Genomic DNA, 27,009 nt, shown 5'->3' with positions numbered 1-27,009 from the left:
AATCTACTTCAAGAAAAGTGACCAACATACCACGCCTCAGCATCTCGGGTTCCATTTTTCCTACTTTTACTTTTAATTTTTTATTTTAGCTTATTACTGACTATTATTTATTGAAGTAGAATAGTTTAGTTTTATTTCTGCTTCAAATTTATTGCCAACAATCTTGAAGTAGATTTCTACGTATAATAGGCTAGTAATTAGAGTTACCCCAATGGCCAATGCAAGTGACCCGGTTCCTCCTGAAAAGTTTAATGGAACTAATTTTAAGCGTTGGAGAGAGAAAATGGAAATCTTCTTAACCACGCTTGGATTATTTTCCATAATTTTTGACTCTCCTCCAAATGAGGATGAGAATGAACCGGCGAGGACTTGTAATTTAGAGGAATTTAGGAAGAAAGACTACCTGTGTAGGGGTAGGATTTTGTCCTATCTTTCTGATCCCCTCTTTGATGTCTATTGCACTTTGAAAACCTCTAAGGAGATTTGGGATGATCTTAATAAAAAAATATGGTATCCAAGATGCCGGAATGGACAAATATACTGCTAGTCAATTTTTGTCTTATAAGATGGTAGACACAAAGCCCATAGTTGACCAAGCCCATGAGCTAACAGTGATTTATCATGAATTAGGCTTAAGAGGAATGGGTATAACTGAGAGCCTTCAAGTTGCTTGTACCATTGACAAGCTTCCACCTTCTTGGAAAGAATTTGGGTTGTCTCTAAAACATAAGACCAAAGAAATGAGCATGAAAACCCTACTATCTGCCATTAGGATCCAAGAGCAACATCTTGAGAAAGACAATGAGCAAATTATGAACCCTGAGTTTCTAACTAAGGTGAATTTTGTGGAAGGCCAGAATAAAACTTATAGGTTCAAAAACTCCAAATTTGAAAAGGGTGGACCTAAGAACAAAGGAAAATCCATGAAGCCAAAACACCAGATCAATAAGAATGATCGGAGGCCGATTTGCTACAATTGTAGAAAATCCGGTCATATGGCACGAGTATGCCGGATGAAGAAGAAGAAGTATCAGAACTATGAACATGCACCTCCTCAACCTGCCAATCCACAAACCAACATGGTGTTATCCAGTACTGGTCCTTCTAGTACTGATGATCGGTATGTAACTTTAAGTCCAGAGTTAAATTTGGCAATTCATTCTACCGATTGGTTAGTGGATACAGGTGCGAATGTTCATATGTGTACTGATCGTACCCTTTTTACTGTTTATCAGGTCCGGAGCGGCCTAACAGTGACTATGGAAAATTCTACCTCGGCACGAGTACTTGGAACTGGGAAAGTACTTCTAAGGCTTACATCTGGGAATGTACTTTCTCTATTTAATGTGTACCATGTACCCGAAGGAAGGAGGAATCTGATCAGTGGATCTCTTCTGATAAGGAGTGGCTATTCTTTGTTATTTCAATCTAAGAAAGTGATTATAACAAAGAATGGAACATTTGTAGGCAAAGGCTATGAGTGTGATGGCTTATATGTAATTAATAAAATGAATGATGTACCTTTGGATATTCCTTCTTATAGTAATAATAAAGTTATTCTTTCAGTATGTTCTTCATTTCTTTGGCATGCTAGATTAGGACATGTGAATAATAATACTATTAAAAGAATGATTAGTTCTGGTTTATTGCCTAATGTTTCATTAGATGAAAAAGAAAAGTGTCTAATTTGTGTTCAGTCTAAGCAACCTAGAAAACCATTTAAAATGGTAAATAGAAATTCCACCTTATTAGAATTAATTCATTCGGATGTATGTGAACTAAATGGAACTTTGACTAAAGGGGGAAGAAGGTATTTCATAACCTTCATAGATGATTATTCTAAGTATTGTCAAGTTTATTTGATGAAAACTAAAGATGAAGTAATTGAGATATTTAAGTTTTATAAATCTTTAGTAGAAAATCAACTTGACAAGAGAATAAAGATTCTCAGGTCAGATAGAGGAGGAGAATACACCTCTAATGACTTGAATGAATTCTGTAGAATTAATGGAATTCTACATGAAGTAACACCTCCCTATTCACCTCAGTCTAATGGAGTGGCTGAAAGGAAAAATAGGACTTTGCAAGATATGGTAAGATCTTTGCTTGCCAACTCAGGTTTACCTGAGGTTTGGTGGGGGGAAGCAGTGCTTACTGCATGTTTCTTGCTTAATAGAGTTCCATTTAAAAGTTCTAATGAATCTCCTTATGAACTTTGGAAAGGAAGAAAACATAACCTAAGCTTCCTAAAAGTTTGGGGTTGTTTGGCTAAGGTTAATATTCCTTTAATTAAGAAAAGAAAATTAGGACCTAATACTTTTGATGCTATATTTCTTGGTTATTCTCTTAATAGTGCTACTTATAGATTCTTAGTCATTAGTTCTGATATTAATGGCATAGACAAGAATACTATAATTGAATCTAAAGATGCTTCTTTCTTTGAAGATGTTTTTCCTTTTAAGAATAAAATAGAAACGCATATAATAGATAGATCTAATAATGCATCTTGTAGTTCACCTTCTAATGAAAATGAAAATGAACTTATTGATGTTAATGAACTTGGTAGAAGCAAAAGAATTAGGAAAAAGAAAGATTTTGGATCTGATTTTTATACCTTTATGGTTGAAGATGATCCTAAAACATATAAAGATGCCATGAACTCATTAGATTCTATGTTTTGGAAGGAAGCTATTAATAGCGAAATGAATTCACTTATGACTAATGAAACATGGTTTCTTACTGATTTACCACCTGGTAGTAAGGCTTTAGGTTGTAAATGGATCTTTAAAAGGAAATTAAGACCTGATGGTTCAATTGAAAAATATAAAGCAAGATTAGTTGCTAAGGGCTTTTCTCAGAAAGAGGGTATTGACTACTTTGATACGTATTCTCCTGTGACTAGGATAACTACTATCCGTACTTTAATTGCACTGGCTTCAATCCATAATTTGATTATCCATCAGATGGATGTCAAGACTGCCTTCCTCAATGGTAATTTAGAGGAAGAGATTTATATGGAACAGCTAGAGGGATATGTGGCTCAGGGACAGGAAAGAAAAGTTTGTAGGTTAGTCAAATCCCTTTATGGTTTAAAACAAGCTCCTAAGCAATGGCATAGAAAATTTGATGAAATAATTGTTTCTTATGGCTTTAAAGTAAATGAATCTGATAAATGCTTATATTCTAAGTTAGAAAATGATTCATGTGTTATCTTATGTTTATATGTTGATGATATCTTAATTTTTGGTACTGATATAAATATTGTAACTGATATCAAGAATTTTTTATCTAATAATTTTGATATGAAAGATTTAGGTCAGGCAGAGGTAATTCTTGGTAACAGAATTACCAGAATACCTAATGGTATAATCTTTGATCAATCACAATATATTGAGAAAATTTTGAAGAAATTTGATAAGTACAACTGTAAACCAGTGAGTACACCTTATGAGCACGGTTTGAACTTGAAGTGCAACAAAGGTGATCCAGTAGCCCAAGAAAAATATGCTCAGATTATTGGGACGCTGATGTATATTGCAAATACAAGTAGACCTGACATTTCCTATGCTATAGGAAAGCTCAGTAGGTTTAATAGTTGCCCTAGTCTTAGTCACTGGGAAGCACTGGACAGAGTACTTAGATACTTGAGAGGTACCATGTCTTATGGTTTACATTACTCAAGATTTCTCACTGTACTTGAAGGATACAGTGATGCTAGTTGGATCACTGATTCAATGAACCGAAAAGGAACTAGTGGATACATATTCATGTTGGGTGGTGCAGCTGTTGCTTGGAGATCATCCAAACAAACTGTGATCACCAGATCCACTATGGAGGCTGAGATTGTAGCCTTGGATTCTGCATCTCAAGAAGCAGAATGGTTTAAGAATCTTATGTCAGAAATTCCTATTATGGAAAAGCCTATGCCTGCTATCTCTTTGTTATGTGACAATGAAGCTGCAATTAATACTTGTAGAAATACTGAATATAACAAAAGAAACAGAAGATACATTAGTGTGAGACATAAGACAATTAGATACCTAATTAAAAATGGTATCGTGACTTTGGAATTTGTTAGATCTGAAGGTAACCTAGCAGATCCTTTGACTAAAGGACTAGCTAGAAGCAAAGTCATAGAAACATCAAGGGGGATGGGACTGAAACCCATAAAGAATCATTGACAATGGCAACCCAACCTATTCTGACTGGAGATCCCAAGACGAAAGGTTCAACGGGAAAAACAAGTTGTTTAATGATTAGTTAGCACTATTATTAAAATGACTTTATGTCATTTGGTCTCTCCCTATGATGTGAGTGCTAAATACAGCAGAGGTATACGGAAGAGTTTAAAACTCTGAATGAGTCCGAGTCTATGACAAGGTGCTGTGCTGCGAGCACCCTTGGAGGATTCACCTATGTGAGTGTGACTGTGTGGCCGCAGTCTATGGGGATAAGGGTTTAACCCCTAGAGCGCTCATGAAACTGAGATATTGGTGCATGAGGCCAAAAAGCACCACCTATGATGAACCCAGTATTTGCATTTGTTATGAGTGAAGTATATGGAAATTTGAACTAAAGGATTTGGTTCAAAGTTTTTTAGCTACCACTATTCCTTTCAGATGAAAGTATACTTTCACTAGGTAAAGGTTCAAAGCCGCAAGCTACCTTTATTGAAGTCGTAACATAAAAGCCCGGTATGACTATTTTTATAAAATCTTGAAAACATTTTAATCAGGTGGGGGATTGTTGTATTTATTAATGATTAAATGTTTTATATTATTACAATCCTTTGGTGGTATGGTTGGTTTGTGTGTGGGGTTTGTTCTCACAAGATTGTGAGTTCGAGTCCTGAGTCCTTAAGGGAGGCGCAGCAACGCGCTTCCACGCGAAGAATCGCGCCCGTCCACGCGAAAGATCGCGCCCATCGCGCCCACGAGGACGTCGCGCCCGTCCACGCGAAGGTTTCGCGCCTCACGGAAAAGGACGCGCCCTGTAGCCATACGTCTGTAGAAGTCTATAAATAGAAGGCCTCTACAGATTAGAAAAGAACAATTCTTTTTCACTCTCTACTCTCTATTCCCACCAGTTAAAATACTCTCTATTCCCACCAGTTAAAATATTTCTTTCAAAATTGTTTAACGGGCTTGAAGCATATTGATTCTGGGTTCAAAGCCTTCTTTGATCCGTGCAAATCATCGAGGCAGAAGGAACGAGAGGCTGTTGTATCTCAGGAGTAGAACGCCATCCAAGCCTAGTGCACTGTAAGGCGGCGAAATCTACTTCAAGGAAAGTGACCAACATACCACGCCTCAGCATCTCGGGTTCCATTTTTCCTACTTTTACTTTTAATTTTTTATTTTAGCCTATTACTGACTATTATTTATTGAAGTAGAATAGTTTAGTTTTATTTCTGCTTCAAATTTATTGCCAACACAATTCACAACCCAAATAGAAAGGGAGCAATTAGAATGCAACACACTGGCTGAGTGACTTTTCGAGTTATGTCTTTGAGTTACTAAAGCATTTTTCTAAAAGGAAAAAGGATGATGCGGCCACTGAATGGAATTAGTTTTTGATTCACTTTCTATCAAATTTTTGATGAATTTTAAATAGGGGATGGCTTCTCTCTCTCTCTCTCTCTCTCTCTCCCCTATTCATTTAAATTAAAAACATATATCACTCGATTGGTTTGACGAACAGTATTTATAATGTAAACCATTCAAATTGTGTTTAGGATCTGCCTTCTGAGGTGGAGGTTCCCAGTAGGTTCTCAATGAGGTAATTTTAATGGAACTTCCAAGCATTTAGTCAAGACCTGGTGCAAGTGGCGAGACCTGGCTTGAGCTTTAGTCAAGACATGGTGGTGCTTGCTACACTAACTGCTAGGCCATGAGAATGAACCAGTATCGAGATACCTTTTACCAGTCTAATATAGTAATCGGTCAGAGAGGAAAACATCCCATAGAGTTTGCACTGTGCATGTAAAAGAAGAAAAAAATATTTGTCATCTTAGTGTCTTGTTCTATCTTTACAACAAAGTTGTTTCTTTCTCTTTTTTTTCCTTTAATAATTGAAAGAACTCCTTCAAACCTAGCATTTGCAAAGATAAAACATTATATTTTTTTCTTGTTGTAAAGATAAAAACATTGTCATCTCAATGCCTTGTTTTTTTTTTTTTACTTTAAATTTGTTTCTTTCTCGTTTTATCTTTACAACAAACTTCCTCTAGAGTTTGGAATTTGCAAATAAAAGAAGAAAAAATTATTTGTCATCTCAATGTCTTGTTTTATCTTTACAACAAAGTTGTTGCTTTCTTTTTTGTCTTTAATAATTCAAAGAATTCCTTCAAGCCTCAGCACACCGGCAGACCTACTAGGAATTGCGCGAGTTCTGAAAATCAGCTACACAAGTTTGCAAGAACTCGACTCCAAAATTTAGGCTAAGTAAGTTTGTTAAAAAAAAAAAATCTAAATTTTCTTTACATATGTTCTGAATATATGTTGTATACAATTCTTTAACTATTAAACTGCGAGAATGGGTGGGAAATCCAACACGGAAAAGTAAGGCTCATGGCTGAGCGGTTCTTTAGTTGCCGGTCCTCCTCCCTCTGGTGCTTAATTTGTCGACTGAAAGTACCGCCAAATTTAGTAAAGAATCCAGAGGCTTTTAGTGGATCCCCGATGAAGGCGACACGGGACCTAAAAACCAGTGTTAAAGTCCATGGAATCAGAACAGGCTTTTTTTAAAAGCTAAAAGAAAAAGGGAGAGAGAGGATGGAAGGCGGAAAAGAAAAGAATGGCGAGGATGGGTTTCCACTCCGAAAGAGGAGCGTGGGTTCCGCGCCACCTTTCCCTGCGGGCAACTAACGAAAGGAGAACGCGGGAAAAGCCACTATTCGTCCACGTTTCGGAAGTGGCTCCTTCCTGTTTTGTCGCCCGGGAAAGGCCACTATTCGTCCACGTGTTCAAAGTGGCTCCTTCCTTGCTGTCCTGTGGCCTCGTCATGGTTTAAAAAACAAGCAGCAGCTGATGTTTTCTTTGAAAAAGAGAGAAGAATACGGTTATACGGCAAGAGAGATGGAAAGCGATATTTTAACCCAAAAAAAAAAGAAACAAAATGATTGCACCAGCCGGGAATCGAACCCGGGTCTGTACCGTGGCAGGGTACTATTCTACCACTAGACCACTGGTGCGTTTGATGAAAGTTTTTCTTTTTTTGCTTTGAAGGGCGAGTATAGGTCAATGGGAGAAGAACCCCTCATTAGCCTTCGTTTGTTTTCTGAAAAATTTGGACAAGCGAGCGGCTAGTTTCTGATGGTGGATCCTATTAACATAAGACAAATGTTAAGGCAAACTACCGTAGAAACTTGATCATGTAATCAAATCAATGCGGCCTTCCTCCTAGAAAACGATAGCACTCATAGAAAATTCTCTAAATAAATTTCCTTTGGAAAACAATGCACTCATAGAAAATTCTATTTTAGCTTTCAAGCACCGAACACAGCCATGGACCTTCCACTCCTTAACAATAGCAGGAATTCTCTAAATTTTGGGAATAATAGTCAAAGTTAATCTCAAACACCCTTTGGATCCGACGGAAGCTATAGAAATATTATATGCTTGGGACAAAAATATTTTCAACCATCAGGAGCAAAATAAAAAGATAAAAATGAAGCAGTCCCAATATAGGAAGCAAACTCACGGGCATGGGTGAAAATGATGGCATGAGCTGTTCATTGTCGAGTAGCTTTTAATCTTACCGTAGGTGATTTAGGTACCTCTTGTTTCTTTGTAGATCTGATGGACCAACCAAATTCGTGATACTTTGTCCTTGGTTATAGGGTTAAACATGTTGTAATAGAAAAGATGGACTTATTTTAGCATGACTAACAATATGATGAGCCCCATATCTATCTAAATTAAGCAGAAAGGGAACCCTTCATTGCTACATTACTCAATAATTAGTTCCGCACTAGATAGGATTCCCGGCTATTCTTTTGATAAAGGTGTGGTTGGAGGGTTGTTTAGTTGTCACGTCTGTTCTCTTCTAGCCAAACAACTTAGCTAAAGAATACAAAAAGTTATATTCTGTGAGAAGAAAGATTAAAGGGTGCAATAACATGTCTGATAATGGGTAAAGACGTATTGGGGCTGCAATAAATTATATAGATTACAACTTGCAAGTCAATTGGTTGAAGAGTTTGGGGGCCGAGAATAAGTAACAAACTTATGAGCTGTAGATAAAAACTTGTGGTGCACCAGAAAGATAAAATTTTTCCCTTCATTGCTGGCACAGAAGAATCCATTCGTAGGTCCTTCCATCTAGCAAAACTTCAGGCAGAAAACCCGATCTGATCTTCTGTTGATTAGGAGGAAAACACTCTATGTGAGGGCACAGAGTACAGATATCTGAAAAATGTGATGAGACCTCTCCAGCTTCCACAATTAGGTGGCAATTCATGATTTACTTCTGATCGACTAATGGACAGGAAATTAATGAATTTACAGCACAAACAAAGGCAAAGCAGAAATCATAAAGAACTCATGTATATGTATTGCTAAGTACATCATCAACTACTTGAATACCATCCTTTCTGCATGATACAGTACTGATACCATTTTACTTCCATTTGAAAATTAATCACGGTAGGAACATCATATTTCTCACATGTATGCTGTACTTGCAGCCACACATGATCAGTATGCTGCTGTCCTTAACATTAATGATTAAACAATTCATATTATAGAATGCCCCAGAATTGGGCCCTCTATATCGATATCGTGTTTGAATGGAAAAACATGGAGGAATGATGATGGAGAAAGTTTAATGGCATTGGCACATGGTTGGTATTAATACTTGTTTGAATGGAGAACTAGGAGGAATGATGACAGAAAAAAGTTTGATGAGGTGTCATCAATCACTGATTGCAAAATATATGCAAAGAATAAGCATTATACTAGAAAGAATCTAATCACTTGGGGTGAAGCATGAAGGTAAACAGACTACATGATCGATTAAGAAAAAAATGAATTATTTGACTTTGTCACATTCTGTCAAGATAAAAATAGGTCTCCATGCTTATCTCCTTACTCAAGGTAGACTTCAATGATGAATGATATCTCAAGTTTCCAAACTCACCTAGTAAAATATATTGAAGGAATCTGCTTCCAAATTATAAGTTGCCTAAAAATAAGCATATAAAACCTGTATCAAAAATATTCATTTACGAATAAATGTTTGAGTCAACCTAACAAGCAGTTTCCAAATCGCCTGTCATCCAAGGAGCCTTACTACTTGCATGTTTTTGATTTTATCAAGAAAATCACCATGTGTGTTCAATTCTGCTTAGCATTCCATGGACATCTGGGTACCTCCATAATCTCAATGCTTGAACTCTTTCTTTTGACTCTCACCCACAGGAAAACACAGAAAACAAACATCACCCCTCTGACACAGCAGAATAATGGATTGAAGCAGTGGTTGCTTCGACTCATCAACTACTTCTTACCAAAACTTATGTTACCGCATCACATAACTGTTATCATGGTCACCTCTTGGTGCAGGTAAAACAGAACGCCACATTAGAAAGTCATTCTAACAGAAAAGTAGCTGATTTGTTTGTACAATTGAACCAGTGAACCATCAAGAAACAGCTCTCTGCACTATTTTACCTACTCAAAAAGATAATATGAATTACTACATACAATACCAATAAATCAATCTGTACGGCCTAACCATTCAGGTGGAAAAGTTATAGACTACAAGTGATGCTTACCTCTTTAATTGGGCCACAGCAGAAAAGAACCCTCCACAATTTCTTTCTACTCAACCTACAAACATTTTAATTGCAAGCAATATTGTCCTCAGATCCAATCCCTTAAGTAGCAAAATAATATATGGTTTGTGTATATGATCACATCAATACCACAATGTTCATTAATTGGCGGTGCACAATTTCAATGTCTCTCCTAGTACTGTTGCTAGGATCATGAAGCTGGTCAACATGATAGTGCATAAGTGGAATGATCTATTGCAAGTCTATCTAGCTTTACTTTCAATAATTTAGAAGCTCGAAACATATCAGGAAAGCTTCTTCCAGTGATGCACACCATTTTCTTTAATTCATTTTATTGTGTAGGGACTCCCTACAGTTCCAACTTCCAAAATTTTAAAATATCAACATCATATCATTTTTACATGAAATTACTCCATAAAAGTCATTCAGTTGTTCAATGTTCAGGGTCTGGGAATGAAATAGAGGATCACTTTTCAAGAATGATGTTCTATTCCAGTTTTTTAGGAATTGAATGGCACATAACCATCTCACTACTTCTATTCCAGTATCTAGGAATGATGCTTGCCTATAATAAGTTCATACTCCGGTGCATACGCCACAACAAAATAAAGACTTAGAATCTCTTTATTAACCAAAGTCAACCAAGAATAATCAATCTATTGGTGCCATATCATTCAGTACACTAATAAAAATTTGAAAATGATAAATGCTACTCACGGGAGATTTCCAACATCCTGTATCATGCACCTCCTTGATCTTGTTGCTTGGTAAAAAGAGAATAGAGGGTAAGCTAAAAAATTGCAATCCATAGTCCCAATAAATCTTCAAGAGCTTGAATCAACTAATGTGTTTGGTCTCATCTAGAATATGCAAGCATTTGTTGATCATGCATCAAAACGCTTGGAATCAAGGTTTTAAAAACCAATACTAGAGGTGGAAACAGTTTTTTGCTGCATCGGCACAGACCCTGTCCGTCCTGTACCGACACATCAATGGGGCAACATCCTTGTCCTGTAGGGATGCCTAAAAGTCCCTTTTTCTTGTAAATTGTTTTTAAATTGTTACTTCTTTTATATACTTCAAGTAAAACATCTGCCTCTTTTGAATGTATCTCCTCCCTTGCCATAAGGAAGACCCATGCACACAGGTGCAAGGGTTCAAATCCCTTGTGCAATATTAATTTTACCCCCCAACCCCCAACAAAAATAATAAATGTTCTATATTTGTATCCTCACTATAAATAATTTCTGCACAAAAAAATAATAATATATTTATATCCTTACAGTTTATATATATTTTCCACACAAAAATATTGTATATCATTAAAAGTTGTTATATATATTGGAATTTTTGTTCAAGAAATGAGTACATTCATGTCACTCACAAAAACTTTAATGATATGCCTTTTCTTAAATATTATGTATACTTTTCTGATTCATGAAATTATTACATAATAAACAGAAGTTTCAGTAAATAATAATTTAACTATACATAATTGTTATTGCCCCTTTTTTAAAAAATCCATCAAAAAATAATGATGACAAAAACACATTAATGATTCATCCAGATAGTAAAATAATAATTTTTTGACAAAAAATAGCTCATCCAAATAGGAAAAAAAATCACTATAACTTTTGATGGCATGTAGAAAGCTATTGGCAAATATCTTTTTTGAGATGGCACAGAAAAAAAAAAGAAAACATGCAAAAATGTTTAAATTCATCCAAAAAGAAATATTTCAAATGATGACAAAGACAATTTTAATGATTCATCCAAACAATTTTGTCATGTAAAATAATTAATCAAGACAATAAAAATATTTATTATAATTTTAATGATCGCATAAACCTCCAACCATGTGTTTTCAAAGCAAACATAAATCTCCAACCACCAGGACAAATGTCCAATATTGTAATGATTTGGTATGTTATTTTTTACCAACACCGCCTCCACCACCAATGTCATCACCACTGCTGACACTGCAAATATTGCTGCTATCATACCACCACTGCCAGCATTATTATATTCACCACATTGTCAACATCTCTGCTACCAACACCACCGCCACCATGACTGCTATAGTTGCCTCCGCCTCATCAATTGGCCTACCCCCACCATCCCACCATTGACATCATCACCATTATCGCCACCATCACACCACCATTTTCATTGTCTCCACCTCTACCATACTGCTATCAATCCCACCACCAACACCATTGCCTTTCCATTGCCTCCTCTACTACTACCACCACCTTCATCACCCTTCCATATTCATTTTTAAAACTAACAGACTACATCAAACATATTTATATTTTTTAAAAAAATTAAATAATAGAAATAATTTTTTTATTTCTGAAATAGACAAATGGAAGTGATGCTAAATAATAACTTATTCCTTTGCTCCCTTAACATTACACCATAGCCCCAACTCCGCTCCTCTCATCTATTCCCCTCCTTAAGGACCTCTGTTGTTGTTCATAACACCTTTGTGACCGTGCCACAACACCAACACCATGGTTGCCGTCTCCTCTCAAGTTTTGGCAAGTACCCTTCTCATATTTTCTCCCTCTCTCGAATTCTCATCCCTCATCTCTCTATGATCTTAGTGTTGGGACCCCAGAACACTCGATATTGCCCCCCACCATCCATACCAGCTCTATACTAGTGGTTGCTGAACTAACTTGGCTGGGACACTCATGTTTTATGTATTTTGACAACTTAGGGGCATCCTGATGCTAGAATCCTATTGAAACAGTATGGTATTAATTGTACGATCTCATTCTAACAGTATCTAAAGCCATGCTTAGAACCATCCATCGGGTAAAGCCATGCTTTAAATAGTTAAAAGATTAATTGACCAGCATATGTATCTCATAATTACACTTTATGATATCTCATTATCAACATAAATGGAATCTACACGCATGCCCATGAGAAGCCTTTTCTTATTTTCATATCTAAATGATTTTGCACCCTTTGAGGTTTTCATACAAGTAATGGCTATCTTGCCATTACTTTTGATTAAAGATCATAGAATTAAATTTGTATTCATATTGTCTAAAAAGCAAGTCCCCAACTATTAAAGCACTAAAGCAAAAGCCTATTTATCTTTTATGTGTCCTTATATTGAAGCAAAAACTATCACATGATTTGTCATTATGATAATTTTTAAGTCCTCAATTGACCTGCTTTTTTCCAAAAAATTGATATTCCAGAATTAAATTAGGAAAATGCATACAAACAATCATGTTATTGATTAGATATCCAAATATCATCTAGAAAATATCTATAAAACCTATAATCCTATTTCAACTCCAAACTTACTAGCATGGCTACTCAAATAATTTTCATAAATAAGCCTGAAGAAAAGGAAAGAAAACAATCCTACATTCTTTTCATAATAAACTACCTTGAGCAGATGTTAAAATGAAGTAGGAAGCATTATGAGGGTTTTTGGAACTTTCCATGAACCCAAACCCTTTGCATCTTCTTCCCATTACGGCGATTCACTGACCTTACACAACAATATTCAAGCTCCAACTGCATGTACATAAACAGAGTCCCCAGTTATTTGGATGATGAAATCTTTGTATCCTTCTCCAACCACATTATAACTCTTAGAAAAAGAACCATTTTAACTGAATTTTTAAAATGATATGTGAAATAATTGCATGATATCAAAAACCAAGTATAAACTAAATTCAGCGGTTGAGCCAAAAGAACAGAAAAATGCTAAGATACAGAAGCGTGTTTTCAAGGAATGGGAGTAACTAGATAAAGTTTATGAGATCACCACAATATCTAGCATGTCATATAAGACGAGCATCAATAATATATTAGGGTGATCTTATTCAAAAAGCATAATGATGATGCAGATGTAATGGTGAAAATGCAGCAATGCTAGAAAAGGAATCCTAAATTACGTTCAAAAGAAGAAAAATTTGGGAAGACTGATACAACGTTCACCAAAAGGAACCAACAACCCAATACATTAAAATAAACCACACCCTCAGGCTTCTTCAGAGCTGGAAGTTCTCAACTCTGTCCACTTCTTGCTTAATGTTTGGATCAATTTGCTCCATTGAAATTACAAAATATTTCCCTCTCCATTCTCTAGCTTCTCTCTTTTGTTTCATTCTCCTTTTATTCTCTGCCTCTTTTCCTTTGCACTTTTTGGCTCTTTTATAAACTTTTCTGTCTCTCCCTTACATTATTGATTACTTTCCTTTTCTCCTTGCATTTTCTTAATGAAAGAAATTAGGAAAGGTTCTAAAAGTAGCTACAATATGCATGCACCCACACCAATGCAGTAAACTCAACCAGCCACATCTGCTTGACTAAGAGGCATATGCGACTGCTTGAACCACAATTTAATATGCTGTGATTAGGCTTACCTCATCTTTCCCTCAAAACAAACGAACTGTGTGCTCTTTGACAAACTTATCACATAAAAATCCATTAGTATTTTTGACACGCCATTCATAAGTTTAGAAAGATCATAACCATTTTTTCCTTAGAAATCAGCAATTTAAATATCAGAAATAGAAAAACGAAATAAAACCAGAAAATAAATAATGAAGGAAAAGTATTTTAGTACATTTAAGAAAATATTACATAATATTTCATTGGTTTGCTTTGTCCTTTGTATTTAGTCCATCCGAAGGGAAGTAACATTTCAGATCTATAAAAAGCATTTTCCTAGGATATTAATCTGCACAGGAATCCATCCCAGTCTTCCATTTTCTGTTTAAAAGCCATCTTAGGCAACCCAAGATCTTGGCTTTGGTTCTAGAAGTTGAATCTCATTAGCTATTGGGACTGGTTTAGATCCTAAAGTCAGATCCAAAATCTCATTGGGTACAGCTATAAGCACGGGTAATCTAAACCCAACTACCAGACTACCTAAGAACTGATCAGGAGGTCATATGATCAATTTGTTCTTGTTTATCCAGATTTCCCTTTTAGATATTTACCTGCTCTTTTGCAATTTTGGTCCATAATGTTGGAAAAGACTTGTGAATCATTACACTTTGGTTTATGGTCCCCTGGGCAAATATTTCAATCCATCCAATTGTCAAAAAGCTAGCCCAACTTATCAACACAGCATAGCAGTGTGAACATTCAAGCTCTGTATAACACATACTATTGTACGTTCATCCATACCAACATAGAGCTATGCAGTATACATTGATCTAGCCTTGTACTGAGCAGGGAAGGCTTATATCTTGCTTCTCCATTTTAAACAGTATTTGACCATAGCAAACAATTATTTCATTTTTATGGTACCGGTAGGGTCAATATGTACCAACACCTCGGAATCAACAAATGAAAAGTAACCAGTACAAAATGGCATGAATTGGCATATCAGTACCAATTGGTACAGACCATAGAGAGCAGTATGGTCACTACATGCTAGTCAAGTCGATTTTGGCATCTTAAGGGTCAATGCTGGTTTTCCATAGGAACAATATGTTGCCGGTTATACCATCCCATTCCGATGGTATTGAGTTCTTATTTATACTTAAGATGGTCTAGACATCTTTCTCACTTTTTTTTTTTTTGAATTTTCTTCATAAGAATGTCTGCATTACAGATTGCACGTATTCATAACAAAAAAAAAACATTGACACTGAACAAAAGTTAAAATTCACGATATTCCATATTGTCTTAGTTTTCTTTCCAATGGTAATGGTTGTGTACTTGTGTATATACAATACTTAGGGCATTAATATGTCAACATAGTGACATGTCCCTTCTTAAGTGATCAACATGATTTCTAATTTTATGTGTTATTACTATGTAACGTACCAGTGTACTGTTAAGTTGTAAATCTGAAGTTATGCAGTGCATTGTTATTAATAGATAGCATAGATTAAATACTTCAAGCCACCAGAAAGAAAAAACTGAATTACATTTTTTCAAGTTTTACCAATAGGGAAAAAAATAATTATGACATCTTCAACCTGCTTGAAGTAACTCATGAATTTAAAGGGTCCCAATATTTAATTTCTAGGTATAAAAATAAACATACATACTAAGATCCGTCGTACCGGTACCAGTCAGTGTACCGGTCCCATATCGGTCCGTACCGGTATGGCGTGGGATCCGGCACCGATTTCTGCCCGGACCGATTCGTACCGGCCCATACCGGCTGGTACGACATACCTGATAAATACTATAAGTATAATTTATCATGAACATAAATCAATCTTGTAAAATGTCTCATTCTTTGAATACTTATGCTGGTCAAAGGATCAAACCCATGCTCCAGCTTTTGAAGGTAGAATTTTTATATAATAACAAAATGAATACTTAATTCAAAAACTGAGTTTCTCAAAATCCACCCAAGTCACCCATTTTCTTAAATTCTGCTAAGTTTATCCTGGTTTGCACAGGGTCACAAGCATGTCCATTCCGATTATGAACCCAGACCAGATAGGTGGCCACTTCACTGATTCTCCTGTCTGACCAGCTGGTCCAATGCATGTTTGATAACTATCTTGGATTTGGGGTCCAGGGATTCAAAAGATTATGATATGAATAAAATGGATACATGTAACTAGGAAGGTTTAAATAGTTATTGAGAAAAAATAAGTAAAATGTGGAACTCTAGTTAAATTCATGATGCCAGTTAACACATGTATTTCTTCTTCTATCTATTGTAATCTCCTTTTCTATGAAATAATTTGTTTCCTATTTTTCCCTGTCGAATCAAGATTTTAACCAAACCTAGTTACACTACTTTCATTGAATTTATCAATGTATACATTTCGTTCAACAGTTAAACATCTTTTTGTTTTTTGGCCTGCTAAAACAAACTAGGAAATTGTTTTTTTTTTAACCCTAGGTAGATCAAACAAGACAGACTTAATAAAAAGCATATAATTTTGGAAGCAAACAATAAAGAATGGGTTGTATATGTAATATCTTGATATTTCCCTCGCCAATTATAAATACAGAATTTGTAACGCCAGTAGCACATTTTCCTAATATACTTGCTTTTTAAAGCAAATTCCATTATTGTTTCCAAAGTACCAACATTTGAAACATTAAGAGGTTCAGCATGCACCACTCGGTGCATACCCTACTAAGATCTCCTCAATACAGGGGAGTCTAATCCGCACAAGGACCACATGAACTGTCAAAACTGAGGTTAGAACAAGCAGTTTAGAGAACGATCAAGATTGTTTAGCATCAAACTGACCCAGACCATTCCCGTACAAAGCAATAGCCTGGGTACTACTAAAAAGTGGGTGAAAAGGTGATTCTCTCACTTTCCACCTTAGAAGGTGGAACTAAGAGGAAGAAAGAGGAGCAAGTTGCTACAGTATTTTCATATGAATTTTATTTTTGTTTATTATATTTATTAAATAATTAAAAATATATATCTAGAAACCATTGTTAAATTACCTAAAAAAGACAAGACAAATCGATAAGTGCAAGTTCAAGTCGCACTATAGAAATTTTGAAAAATTAAAACCTGATAAAACTATACAGTTAAGCTATTGCCTAATACATGATCCTTGATTATAGTAGTGATATTTTGAATGGTTTTACATTGCATGTGCTAGTGTTGTTAAATAAAATTATAAATGTCTTCTTTATTTCATTACTTGCATTTTAGTTAATTGCTAATTTTAACACATCCTTTAGATATATTTTTGCGTTATGTAATGTTATGGCGAACATTGTGATATTTATGCATGTTAAATTATTAATGATTTCAGCACCTATAGAAAAACTTCGAGTTAGGGCATGGGCATCTAACTTGATACTCCCATATTATTTCTTGCAAAAACATAGAATTTAGATAAGAAAATAAACGAAAACCAATCAAAAAGCCATATAAAGGGTGAATGGAGTGTGCCAATGCATACCCCTTGATACTTGTTATCAGCATAATCCATGATATGGTGCATGCTGCACCCATCCTTGGTTGATAAAGTATCAATCAAGGGCATTCCAAACCTTGCTTCAAACCCATGTAATATATTTGAATGATGCTAAATGGTAGTATAGGCCTAAAAACCAATCGCACCATGGAGTATACTGCATCATACCACATTATGTACCATGTCATACCACCCATTTCAGCAAACCAGTGTATAAATATAGGGAGATGATTTCAACCCCTCCCATGATCACCCTTTGTTGCACCATGGTGAATGAATTCTTTGATTCTGCACCTCACTTTTCACGCATCTCACGCTCCATGGAAGGTAACCAATCAGTTGCCATTTCACTAATCTGGCCACCACAATTGGTTCACCTATCATGTGTGCTAGCAAATTTCCCCATAAGCTTATTTATTAAGCAACTGTAGATGCTCGTGGACATATCATGTTCCTTCTTCTTAGGGCGCCCTCCCCCCACCCCAACTACCAAAAAGGTAAACATGGGGGCATAATACAATATGCATGAAGGGTTGAGGACCAGGTTCATTTCGACGATACCATACCATACTGGTTCGACGATACCATACCATATTGGATAAAGACCCGGTTTTGGGGATCTCAAGTCTGGACTGAGGCAAATAGAGGATCGAGACTGATGCATCCCCGCACTTGGGATGGCATAGCATCCCAAGACACTATTTCTTTAATTTATTTAATTATCTTTATCTGTTTTCTCTTCATACTTGTCTATAATGATTGTTCCAGTCCATCCTGATCTGTCCTGATACCGAACTAACTTGGGTTTAGACTTCAAAGGAATGAGCCCTAGTACTGGTATTTAAACCCTCATATGCACCATATCAATATATTGCCAATATGCCCCCATGCTACGGTATTTCAAATCTTCACTAAGAAAAACAACTTATTTGGAGAGATGCATTGCATACTTTAGCAATGAAGTTAACAATTACTTCCACATGGTTGAGTGTCAAGAGTAGTGATTATATGAACATATAGATTGATGTCAAGCATACACCATGTAGGCATCAATCTTCAAGCGCATCTATGAGCAAAAAATTGTTGACTCCACCGCCAGACATAAGAAACTTGTAGCCAATTTTAAATTTATTCTTAACTTTTTCTTCTTTATTATTTACTTGCATTGGCCAAAATCACTTACAACAACAAAATATGTGCTTCAGAACTTTAAAAGAAAAAAAAAATCCTTGATTAGGCTACTTGCAATATCAAAAACATACTCCGTCAATGATTTAATTTTGACAACTCCTTGAGAATAGGTACCATGGAAGATGCAATGCCTTTGGGACAACAAGACAGCAGGTTTCAGTCTTGCTAAACATGCAAATTATCACCGTTAATTACCTGGACCTACTCATATTCTGCATATCTGAACTCAAAACAGAATGAGGTTTTTCTTTAAATCTAGCACATCTATAACTCATATATGCTATAAGCACAGAAGTATGTGATATTGGTGATGTTTATAAAGTACACTGTACCTCAATGAAGCCAGCACCAAGGAAGAGATCCCTTACAATATCCAGTGAGAAAAAATATGAAAGAGTGCCATCTGATCTCATGTACACATTGCACCCCACTCTCTGCTCCGGCAAAAATCGAAGCATTGTCATGTCATAAAGGCCTGACACATGCAGGCTAATCATTAGCTAACATCCAAATATCACCAAGAAATAGTAATCATTTGAAGGAACTGACTATTGCAGTTACCATCCCAGATAAGAATAATTAATTAAATTTACTACTCTAAAATGATCCATCAGGGTATATTACCATAATCTCTGAATAAGAGCAAACCCCCAGGTTTTAAAACAGAGAAACAATTATCAGCAACAAATGACATCTTTTGAAGCGGTACCGCTGACATGGTAAAAATCTGTAAATTAGCAACAGGATATAGTGTTAAATTCCATGAAAAAAAATAACTAAGTTATATATTAAATGACATCGAGATTCAATATCTCGTTACCGAACCCTATACCAGTACCACACTGGTACAGTCGGTACGCCCGGTACGGGGTCGGTTCAGCGTACTAAGACTTCGTATGCAACCCCCCCCCCCCCCCCCCCCCGCCCCGCTGCGTACCGAGTCTCGGTTTGGTGCCACCATATATGGTATGCCCTGTATACGGCGGTGCATACCAGTACGGCGAACCAAGAATTGCATAAGTTACTTTACATGAACATGTAGTTGTCCCGGAAGAATCTACTGTTTGTATAGTTTACAAATCAAAAATAATGAACCAGCTGCTAAAGTCAAGAACCAAAATATGGAAAAGCAACTTTCTGTTTCCTGTATCATGACTACACAAGATCCATCCTATTCTTCTACAAGTGAATTGATATGAAAGCAAGGTTATACAAAAGATGAATAAATGAAAATGAAGAATCTCTCTATAAATTCACAAAAAGCTGCAGAAAAAAAACTCTCTTTCAACAGGTCAACATGAGAAGTTTGAATAAATTAATGCTTTCAGATAAATTTTATAATTTAAGTTCTAGTATAGATGGCCTAAGAACAAATATAAACACCAAAAATCAAATGGATATATATTATACAGAGATAATGGTGTTGGTGAAGAATAGGAACATAAATACTAAAAGAACAAAGTTAAACATGTAAATAGTCTGCACATTTACCTTGAAAAGGAAATTCATAGTTTTATAAAAAGGAACAAAAATTTCAAATCCATTTATCCGCGTACGTGCCTGGGCAGCCCCACTGCCTTGACACCTGGTGCTTTCCAAGTTGTCACATGGGCAGCTGCCAAGGCACCTAGGTTGGTGCCTAGGAAGGCACCTAGGTTGGTGCCTAGGCAGGCACCTGATTGCCTGCAGGCTGCTTTTTCACAAGGCCGGCGCCCATTTATGATATTATTCATCGCCTTAAATTCCAGCTTTTTTTCTTCATATATGTTATGATGTTTTCACAATCTAATAACTATATTAATATTAATTAGCCCTAGCATGTACTTATCAAAGTACATTATACACTAACCCATTTCAGTTTTAAACTCCAGGCACCAACCTAGGCATTTCAAGGGGCCGCTGCCTAGGACCACCTAAGCATTTTGATAATCTTGGTCATCTTTATGCATACAACTACACCATAAATCATTGTCAAATTGCACACCCATGGCACTTTTGATAACAGAAAGAACAGTGCATTAACAGGAGAAACTTTGAAACTCTGAATTTTAAATATTTGACAGACCTTCAGTTACATAGAAAGATAAAGAGGAAAGAGCATTATGTGACAGTTCATTGACGAAAAAGCAATTTGTGAGAACGGACAAAAGCATAACAAGTTTTTCATGTCACACATCAAGTATTCTTCAGGAATTCACATGTTTGATGATGAAATATTGAATAGAGTTGAAAAGGCCACACTTACCAAAGTAATAAAATCAACTCCACCAATACAACATCTATCTTCTCGCAAGAAGGATAAATCATTCAATGTTGTTGATTCGTTTTCTTTAAAATCTAGGATAAAAGACCAAAGAAGGACCATAACATCAAGATCATGCATGGCAAAATAAAAAATAGATGCAAAATAGGATCAGAAGTCAAAAACAGCAACCTGATGGGAAGTTTAAAGGCTTTGCCAAGGAATTCTTTTGACAAGAAGCGCAGAACAACCAATTTGGAAAGCCACCTACAGAAAAGTCAAGTAAAAATGGATGGAACCGTTGTTCAAGTGAGACTGCATTAGCAGTAGCTAAAATCTCCTTTGCCTTTTCAAGGACCTCCTCGCTGCAGTCACAAGCATATACAAGAATATTCTGTTTTGCACTGAACAAGACAAACTCTTGTTATAATAAGCAGTTAAAAATAATATAATATGGAGAAATAGAAGTTCTTAAGATAAATTATAATATGGGCAGGAGCATGTATCAAAGTCCTGCATTTAAAAACACAAGAAAAACTTAACATGTTAAAGATAATCAGGATCTCTTTTTTCCACAGGTCAGGAAGAATTTTCTCATAAATACAATGACAATACTCCAGAAGAAATGTTACATGGTTCTGCGGCAGAAAAAACAAGAATCTATAGTCTCCTATGACCGCTATTTAGCAAGTATGACTGCAAGCTCACTTGTCATCGCATGTATGCAGTACAAGTAACTTTCCATAAGGAACCAATGGACAGAACTTAGCATTCACAATGATAATGTTAAACAAGTACTAGAATCACCATCCTCAATAAGGATACTATTAAAAAATACTAAAACAAACTCAAACTTCTAATATATCATGATGATATTTGTACAACTAACTCCAGCAGAATAACTGCTCCATTGCTTGAGCCAAAATATTATTAGCATAAACTAGGTCAGATTTGCAAATCCAGTAATCGAAAGGTTGAAAATGTCTAAGATAAAGGGCCTGTTTGGCTGCTCATTTTAGTTATCCATAGGACTACCAGATAAAGGCAACCCTTTTTTTGGGGAGAGGGGGGGGGGGAACCTTAAGCATTACAGAGAACAAGAGTTTTTCTCAAGGAATGCAAAATCCTTAAAAGCGGGGACAACATAAATCACCCCTTCAACGGGATCTGTAATCCCTAATTTTTTGGGATATTTGATGGACATCTCCAGATAGGCACATTTCTTCTTTCCTGGTGCACAAAGGATTTATCCACCAAAAAGCTCATACAGGCATCTTAATAGGCCCAGATGACATTTTGCATCGACAGCTAGAGGTAAAGAGAGGTATGCAAGTTTTAATAATATTACTCAAAAAAGAAGAGAAGTAACATTACAAAGACATGTATGAAAATCACAAAAGACATTTTAACAAGCTTGCTATGAGAGTAGATGGCCTACAAAGGGGGAAAATGACGAACTACAATATCTAAAGTACATAGCATAGATGAGGAAAGGATCTTAGTTACCGAAAGTTTGAAAAAAGGTGCAACGGTACAGAAGCAAAACACTGAAACGATATTGGTTACATAAGCACCTATGTAGAATAAGAAGAATTTTGCAAAAAACAAAAAATGATATATAAAATTATTGCAGTTTCAAATAATATATTAGATATTGAAATTACAAAAAGGAAAAATACGCATGAGAAAAGTGCACTAATAATGGGACTGGATTGATATTTAGTATGCATTAGGACTTTAGGAGAGCTATGATATAACCAATTTGGAATTACTACCAAAGCCATTAAGAAACACAAACAGGAATGAGATTTTGGAGTGGCAACAACAACCTAGGAAGAACTCATTTAATTAGATAAAAAAAAATAATGCTTAAAAGGATGATTAGTTCCTTGTCTTAGTTCTATAGCTTGTTGTGTTTCTTTTATCTCCTATGTTGGTCCCTCTCCTTTTTCCTCTTTAATTGTTTCCTTCTAGATTTTCCTTTTACATGTCCATGTTCTTCTTTTTTGGTCATCTTTTAAAAAAATCCGGCATGAGATTTCGGAGCAGATGTGGCAGAATTGATATAGGATAAAAATGGATACCAATACAAAAATTACCGTAAGATGGGAAGAACTGTGCTTCCATTTCCACATCCCACCTCCAAAAGATTGGTGAAATCATCACAATAAACTAATTCTGGAAATTCCTTCAACAAGTAGCGCCTTTCCTGCAGTAACAAAAGTATGCATGTTACAAAAAATTTCTCCTGGGGGAAGACGTGCTGGAAGATTTAACAGAGTTGAGCTATTGAAATTATCCATTCTTTGGTCATTGATATATTATATATCTAAATTTGCTATCGAGAATTTTTTTTGTCAACAGACTGAAAACTTTGCTATCAAATTTAATTCAAAAAAGGCATCCCTCTATCTTATAATTTGTTTGTAAAAACCCAAAGCATTTATGCATTTTCATCAACTCCTGGACATTTATTATTAATCATTAGAAAAGATGGTATTTTGTGCCTGTGGGAGCATTGTTTATCGCTTTATAATCAAAAAATAATAATAAAGCTTGAGCAATTATCATAGAATTAAACTAAAGTAGGCACGTCATGAACTAAGAGGGTGGTGTAATAAAAATAATTCCCTCATACAATTGTTTTCCTTCGTGTGATAAATACCACACATGGTTATTAGCAACATATAAAGGGTGCAAATCATGTTATTGCCCCCAACAACGGTTAGCGGTCCATGCTAACCTGTAGTCTTGGATTTATAAAATGAAGAGAAAGAGGTTGGAAACTTATCAAACTCAACTTCTATTTAGCAAAACCAACCTAAATTCAATTTTGCTAATTGTAACCAAAACCATTAAGCCTTTTCCAAATACTTGGGAACAGTGTTATGAATCCACAGCCCTTATCTTCTAAATGTTTTCTTCTACAAATCTAATTTAGTTTTGGCCTTGTTCTTTTATCATCAATCAACACTAATATCAAGATACATTTTCCTGGATAATAGTAGTAAGTTCATCTAAACCTAAAATTTCACCTTAACCATTCACAAGCCATATAAAGGGTTGGATCGACAAACTCTGAGATTTAGACAGATAAATGTTTTTCCTTTTTCTTTTTTTTTTTTGCTTGGGGCACAGGGTGAGGGTGCCTTTACAACTGAAAACCCATAACCTGAAAACCACGAATTATCATTTTCATTACTTTATCAGTTGATTTTCCCCATCGGATCAATTTATGTATTGTGTAATGGATATTTTGTTGGTTCATAAATTACAACCCAAAGCCCTATCAATCATCCATTCAAACTAACTCAAGACCCTACAAATTCTAACCATACATCTCCTTAACTAATCCTAATCCCTTCTTTTTGCACTTCTCTAAATTCTGCAAATGAATTGGTTGTCTTTTTAATCCCTCGTTTTTGTTATGAACCCTATCCTAGCTTTACCCGATACCCCAAAAAACTAGAATTAACGTGTTCATTAATTGATTTTGCTCATCAAATCATTTAAAACATATGTTGAGGACAACAAACTTTTTTATTGATTTCATATATTTTTAGCCTTCGAATTAGTCTTGTAGACACTAGTTTTACATCGAAAAACATCAGATCAAACCATTTCATACTATGCACTGATCTCTCTATACAATTAAAGAGCCATGCCTAAAGCTTGCATTTATACTGCACTATTTCTCCACTCTATAGGGGTGGGCATCTCTGCGATAACATTTATGCCAACCCTCCTACCATGTAAACTACAACAGAAAAGAGCCGACGATAGAAATCATCATCATCATCAGGAGGAGGAGGAGGAGGAAGAGAAGAGATTCGGGTGGAAAACAGAACCTTGAAAAATCTTCCAGTGGAATGGCGCCGGTGGAAGCGCCTCCAGGCGTCCACGTCGCTCGGATGGGGAGAAGAGGAGGGGAAAGGGGCGAGGTGGTGACGGAGAGAGGGGTCTCGCTCCACCTCTTCTCGGAGCTCCTCCCATTGGAAATCTTTGGAGTAGTACTGCGCCTCTTTCTCTTCCACCATTCCACCGCCCTTCTTCTTCCTCGATATTTTTATCAGCCACCTCACCGAAGCAGGGAGAACGAGCGGGCGGAGGAGCGGTGGTCTGTCGCCGGCTAGGGGCACGGCCGCGAACGAAAAACGTGGTATAAACGGAGGAGGAGAGGCGAGCGGTGGAGGATAGTAGAGGCGGATGAGGAGAGGGGCGTGCGGAGAGAGTCCGGGTGGGGCTTCAAGAGCTAGAACAATTTTTTAAAGCAATTTATTAAAAAGTAACAAACGGGCCGGGCCTGATTAAGCCGGAAAAGCCCACCGTGGTGAGGATATCAGCCTCGGTTCTTTTGATGAGTTTTGCACCTAGGTATGACCATCTAAAGATAAATTTTGATAATAGTCTGCCAGTTGGTGGAGCCTACACTGGTGTTACCTTTGTGGTTAGGGATTACGAGTCTAAGTTGATTGTGGCGGGAGGACGGCGCATCTTCGAAACATCAGTTTCGGGGGCGGAACTTAGAGTCGCCTGGAAGGAAGTCTCCTATGCGAGACAAATACTAGAGGCTGGGAGCATCATCTTGAAGGGAGACTCAGTAGAGATGATTGAGCGGATTCTACAGAAGAGGCCACGGGTGTCCAACCATCCGCTTCTAGAATACATCCGGAGGCTGCTGAAAGAGTAATGCTTTTTAGATTGTGCATGTGTTACGGAAAGTGAACAAAGCTGTTGATTGGGTCGCCTCCTTTATTGTTCACCATTTTAGAAAGATTTTCTGGACCCATTTTGCATGTATTTCTCCATCTCTATGGAGTATTTTGTCCTTTGACTCAAATAGCAATGCTCACGTAAGACTAGTGTGAGCTACTAATGTAACCGAAAAAAAAAAAAGGTTAAGATTCATTGGAACTGTATGTAATCATAATTCAATAGTACGTGTTAGCATCCTATTCTAACTTTTTTTTGTTATATAAAGAGAATTTCTAGGGTTAGAATGCGAAGTTAAATTGCAGAAAAGTGAAGCCTCTGCTGCATCCTCTTGTTTCTCTCCTCTTTTACGAATAAACACCCCTCCAAAACGTACTCAGTCCCCTATTTTTAATACCTGCATGCACGCATGTGCAAGGACTAGTGCCAGATAAGCGCAACGCCTCTAATTTATTAGAAACAATATACATTTAGTGAAAAATTACGATGCTCTATATATATATATATATATATATATATATATATATATATATATATGGAAAAGTGCACTGGGGGGAGAAAGGGACGGAGAAAAAGAAGGGCGAGCGAGATCTCAATGGGGTTTAACAAAATGGAGAATTTAGGATACAAAATAAAAGGTCACTCCCAACTTCAATTAAAAAAAATTATATATATATATATATATATATATATATATATATATATATATATATATATGCTAATAGGTACAAGAGCAGTATAAATACGACCAATAAGATCAGAAAATAAAAAACTAAAAAAAAGCTCCAGTTTAGATTCGTGATCTATCCAAATGAAGTTTCTCATGATTAGCAACAAAAAAAACAATAGTCTACAGCACCATCTGTCCAACGAGCCAAAAAATCCGCTGGTTCTTATTGACCGTTGACCGACTAATAACCGTTGGTAAGCAAGACAAAAATATTTCCTATCCAACCACCCGAGTCTAGTTGAAACCTATGATTTTTTTATTATTAATAATCAAAATATTTCCTGTCTAACCACTTGAACCAACCCAAAACCTTGCGTTGTATGCGACATATCTTAGAAGTTATCAAAGACTTCTAACCGGAAGAGTAACATTGTCTTCGCCAGGATCTTGTTACGAGATTATTAAACATACAGGTGCATAAAACGACCCACTGCACAGAAATTCT

The 27,009-nt window shown here is 36.1% G+C and overlaps 1 protein-coding gene and 1 non-coding gene across 10 annotated transcripts; both read right to left on the bottom strand.

Moving 5' to 3' along the window:
• Positions 1-7,121: 7,121 nt before the first annotated feature.
• Positions 7,122-7,192, bottom strand: TRNAG-GCC. The gene has a single exon. It is a non-coding gene; the product is annotated as a tRNA-Gly (tRNA).
• Positions 7,193-8,064: 872 nt separating this feature from the next.
• Positions 8,065-25,671, bottom strand: LOC103715462 (tRNA N(3)-methylcytidine methyltransferase METTL6). 9 transcript variants are annotated; one of them, XR_605394.4, is made up of 9 exons: positions 24,970-25,541; positions 23,221-23,330; positions 21,314-21,525; positions 21,125-21,216; positions 19,504-19,606; positions 19,212-19,354; positions 13,206-13,336; positions 9,776-9,830; positions 8,080-9,671 (listed from the first exon to the last, which is right to left on the bottom strand). XR_605394.4 is itself a non-coding variant. In XM_039123607.1 (8 exons), exons 1-7 carry the CDS (start codon positions 25,156-25,158, stop codon positions 9,822-9,824), a joined length of 858 nt encoding a protein of 285 aa, XP_038979535.1. In that variant the 5' UTR covers positions 25,159-25,561; the 3' UTR covers positions 8,080-9,671; positions 9,776-9,821. The 9 variants fall into 9 exon arrangements, 5 of the variants coding, with proteins under 5 accessions (XP_008801303.2, XP_038979535.1, XP_008801305.2 ...); XR_005510683.1 differs by lacking the exon at positions 9,776-9,830 and adding an exon at positions 15,832-15,961 and having other exon boundaries at positions 8,084-8,477; positions 24,970-25,671; XR_005510682.1 differs by lacking the exon at positions 9,776-9,830 and adding an exon at positions 15,832-15,961 and having other exon boundaries at positions 8,084-8,358; positions 24,970-25,667.
• Between the last annotated feature and the right edge of the window lie 1,338 nt (positions 25,672-27,009).

The sequence above is a fragment of the Phoenix dactylifera genome, chromosome 2 (genome assembly GCF_009389715.1).
Source record: "Phoenix dactylifera cultivar Barhee BC4 chromosome 2, palm_55x_up_171113_PBpolish2nd_filt_p, whole genome shotgun sequence".
NCBI classification, from domain to species: domain Eukaryota; kingdom Viridiplantae; phylum Streptophyta; class Magnoliopsida; order Arecales; family Arecaceae; genus Phoenix; species Phoenix dactylifera.
Note: the sequence above shows the minus strand (reverse complement) of the source record. Positions and strands in the feature narration are given on the sequence as shown.

What these genes read in the sequence shown, in the direction of transcription:
- LOC103715462 (XM_008803083.3), bottom strand. Translation starts at nt 25,158, where the DNA reads ATGGTGGAAGAGAAAGAGGCGCAGTACTACTCCAAAGATTTCCAATGG. An exon ending in GCTCTTATTCAGAGATTATG is followed by an intron (nt 19,355 to 19,503) that starts GTAATATACCCT and finishes TGCATGTGTCAG; the next exon opens with GCCTTTATGACATGACAATG. An exon ending in TTGGTGCTGGCTTCATTGAG is followed by an intron (nt 13,337 to 19,211) that starts GTACAGTGTACT and finishes ATGTACATGCAG; the next exon opens with TTGGAGCTTGAATATTGTTG.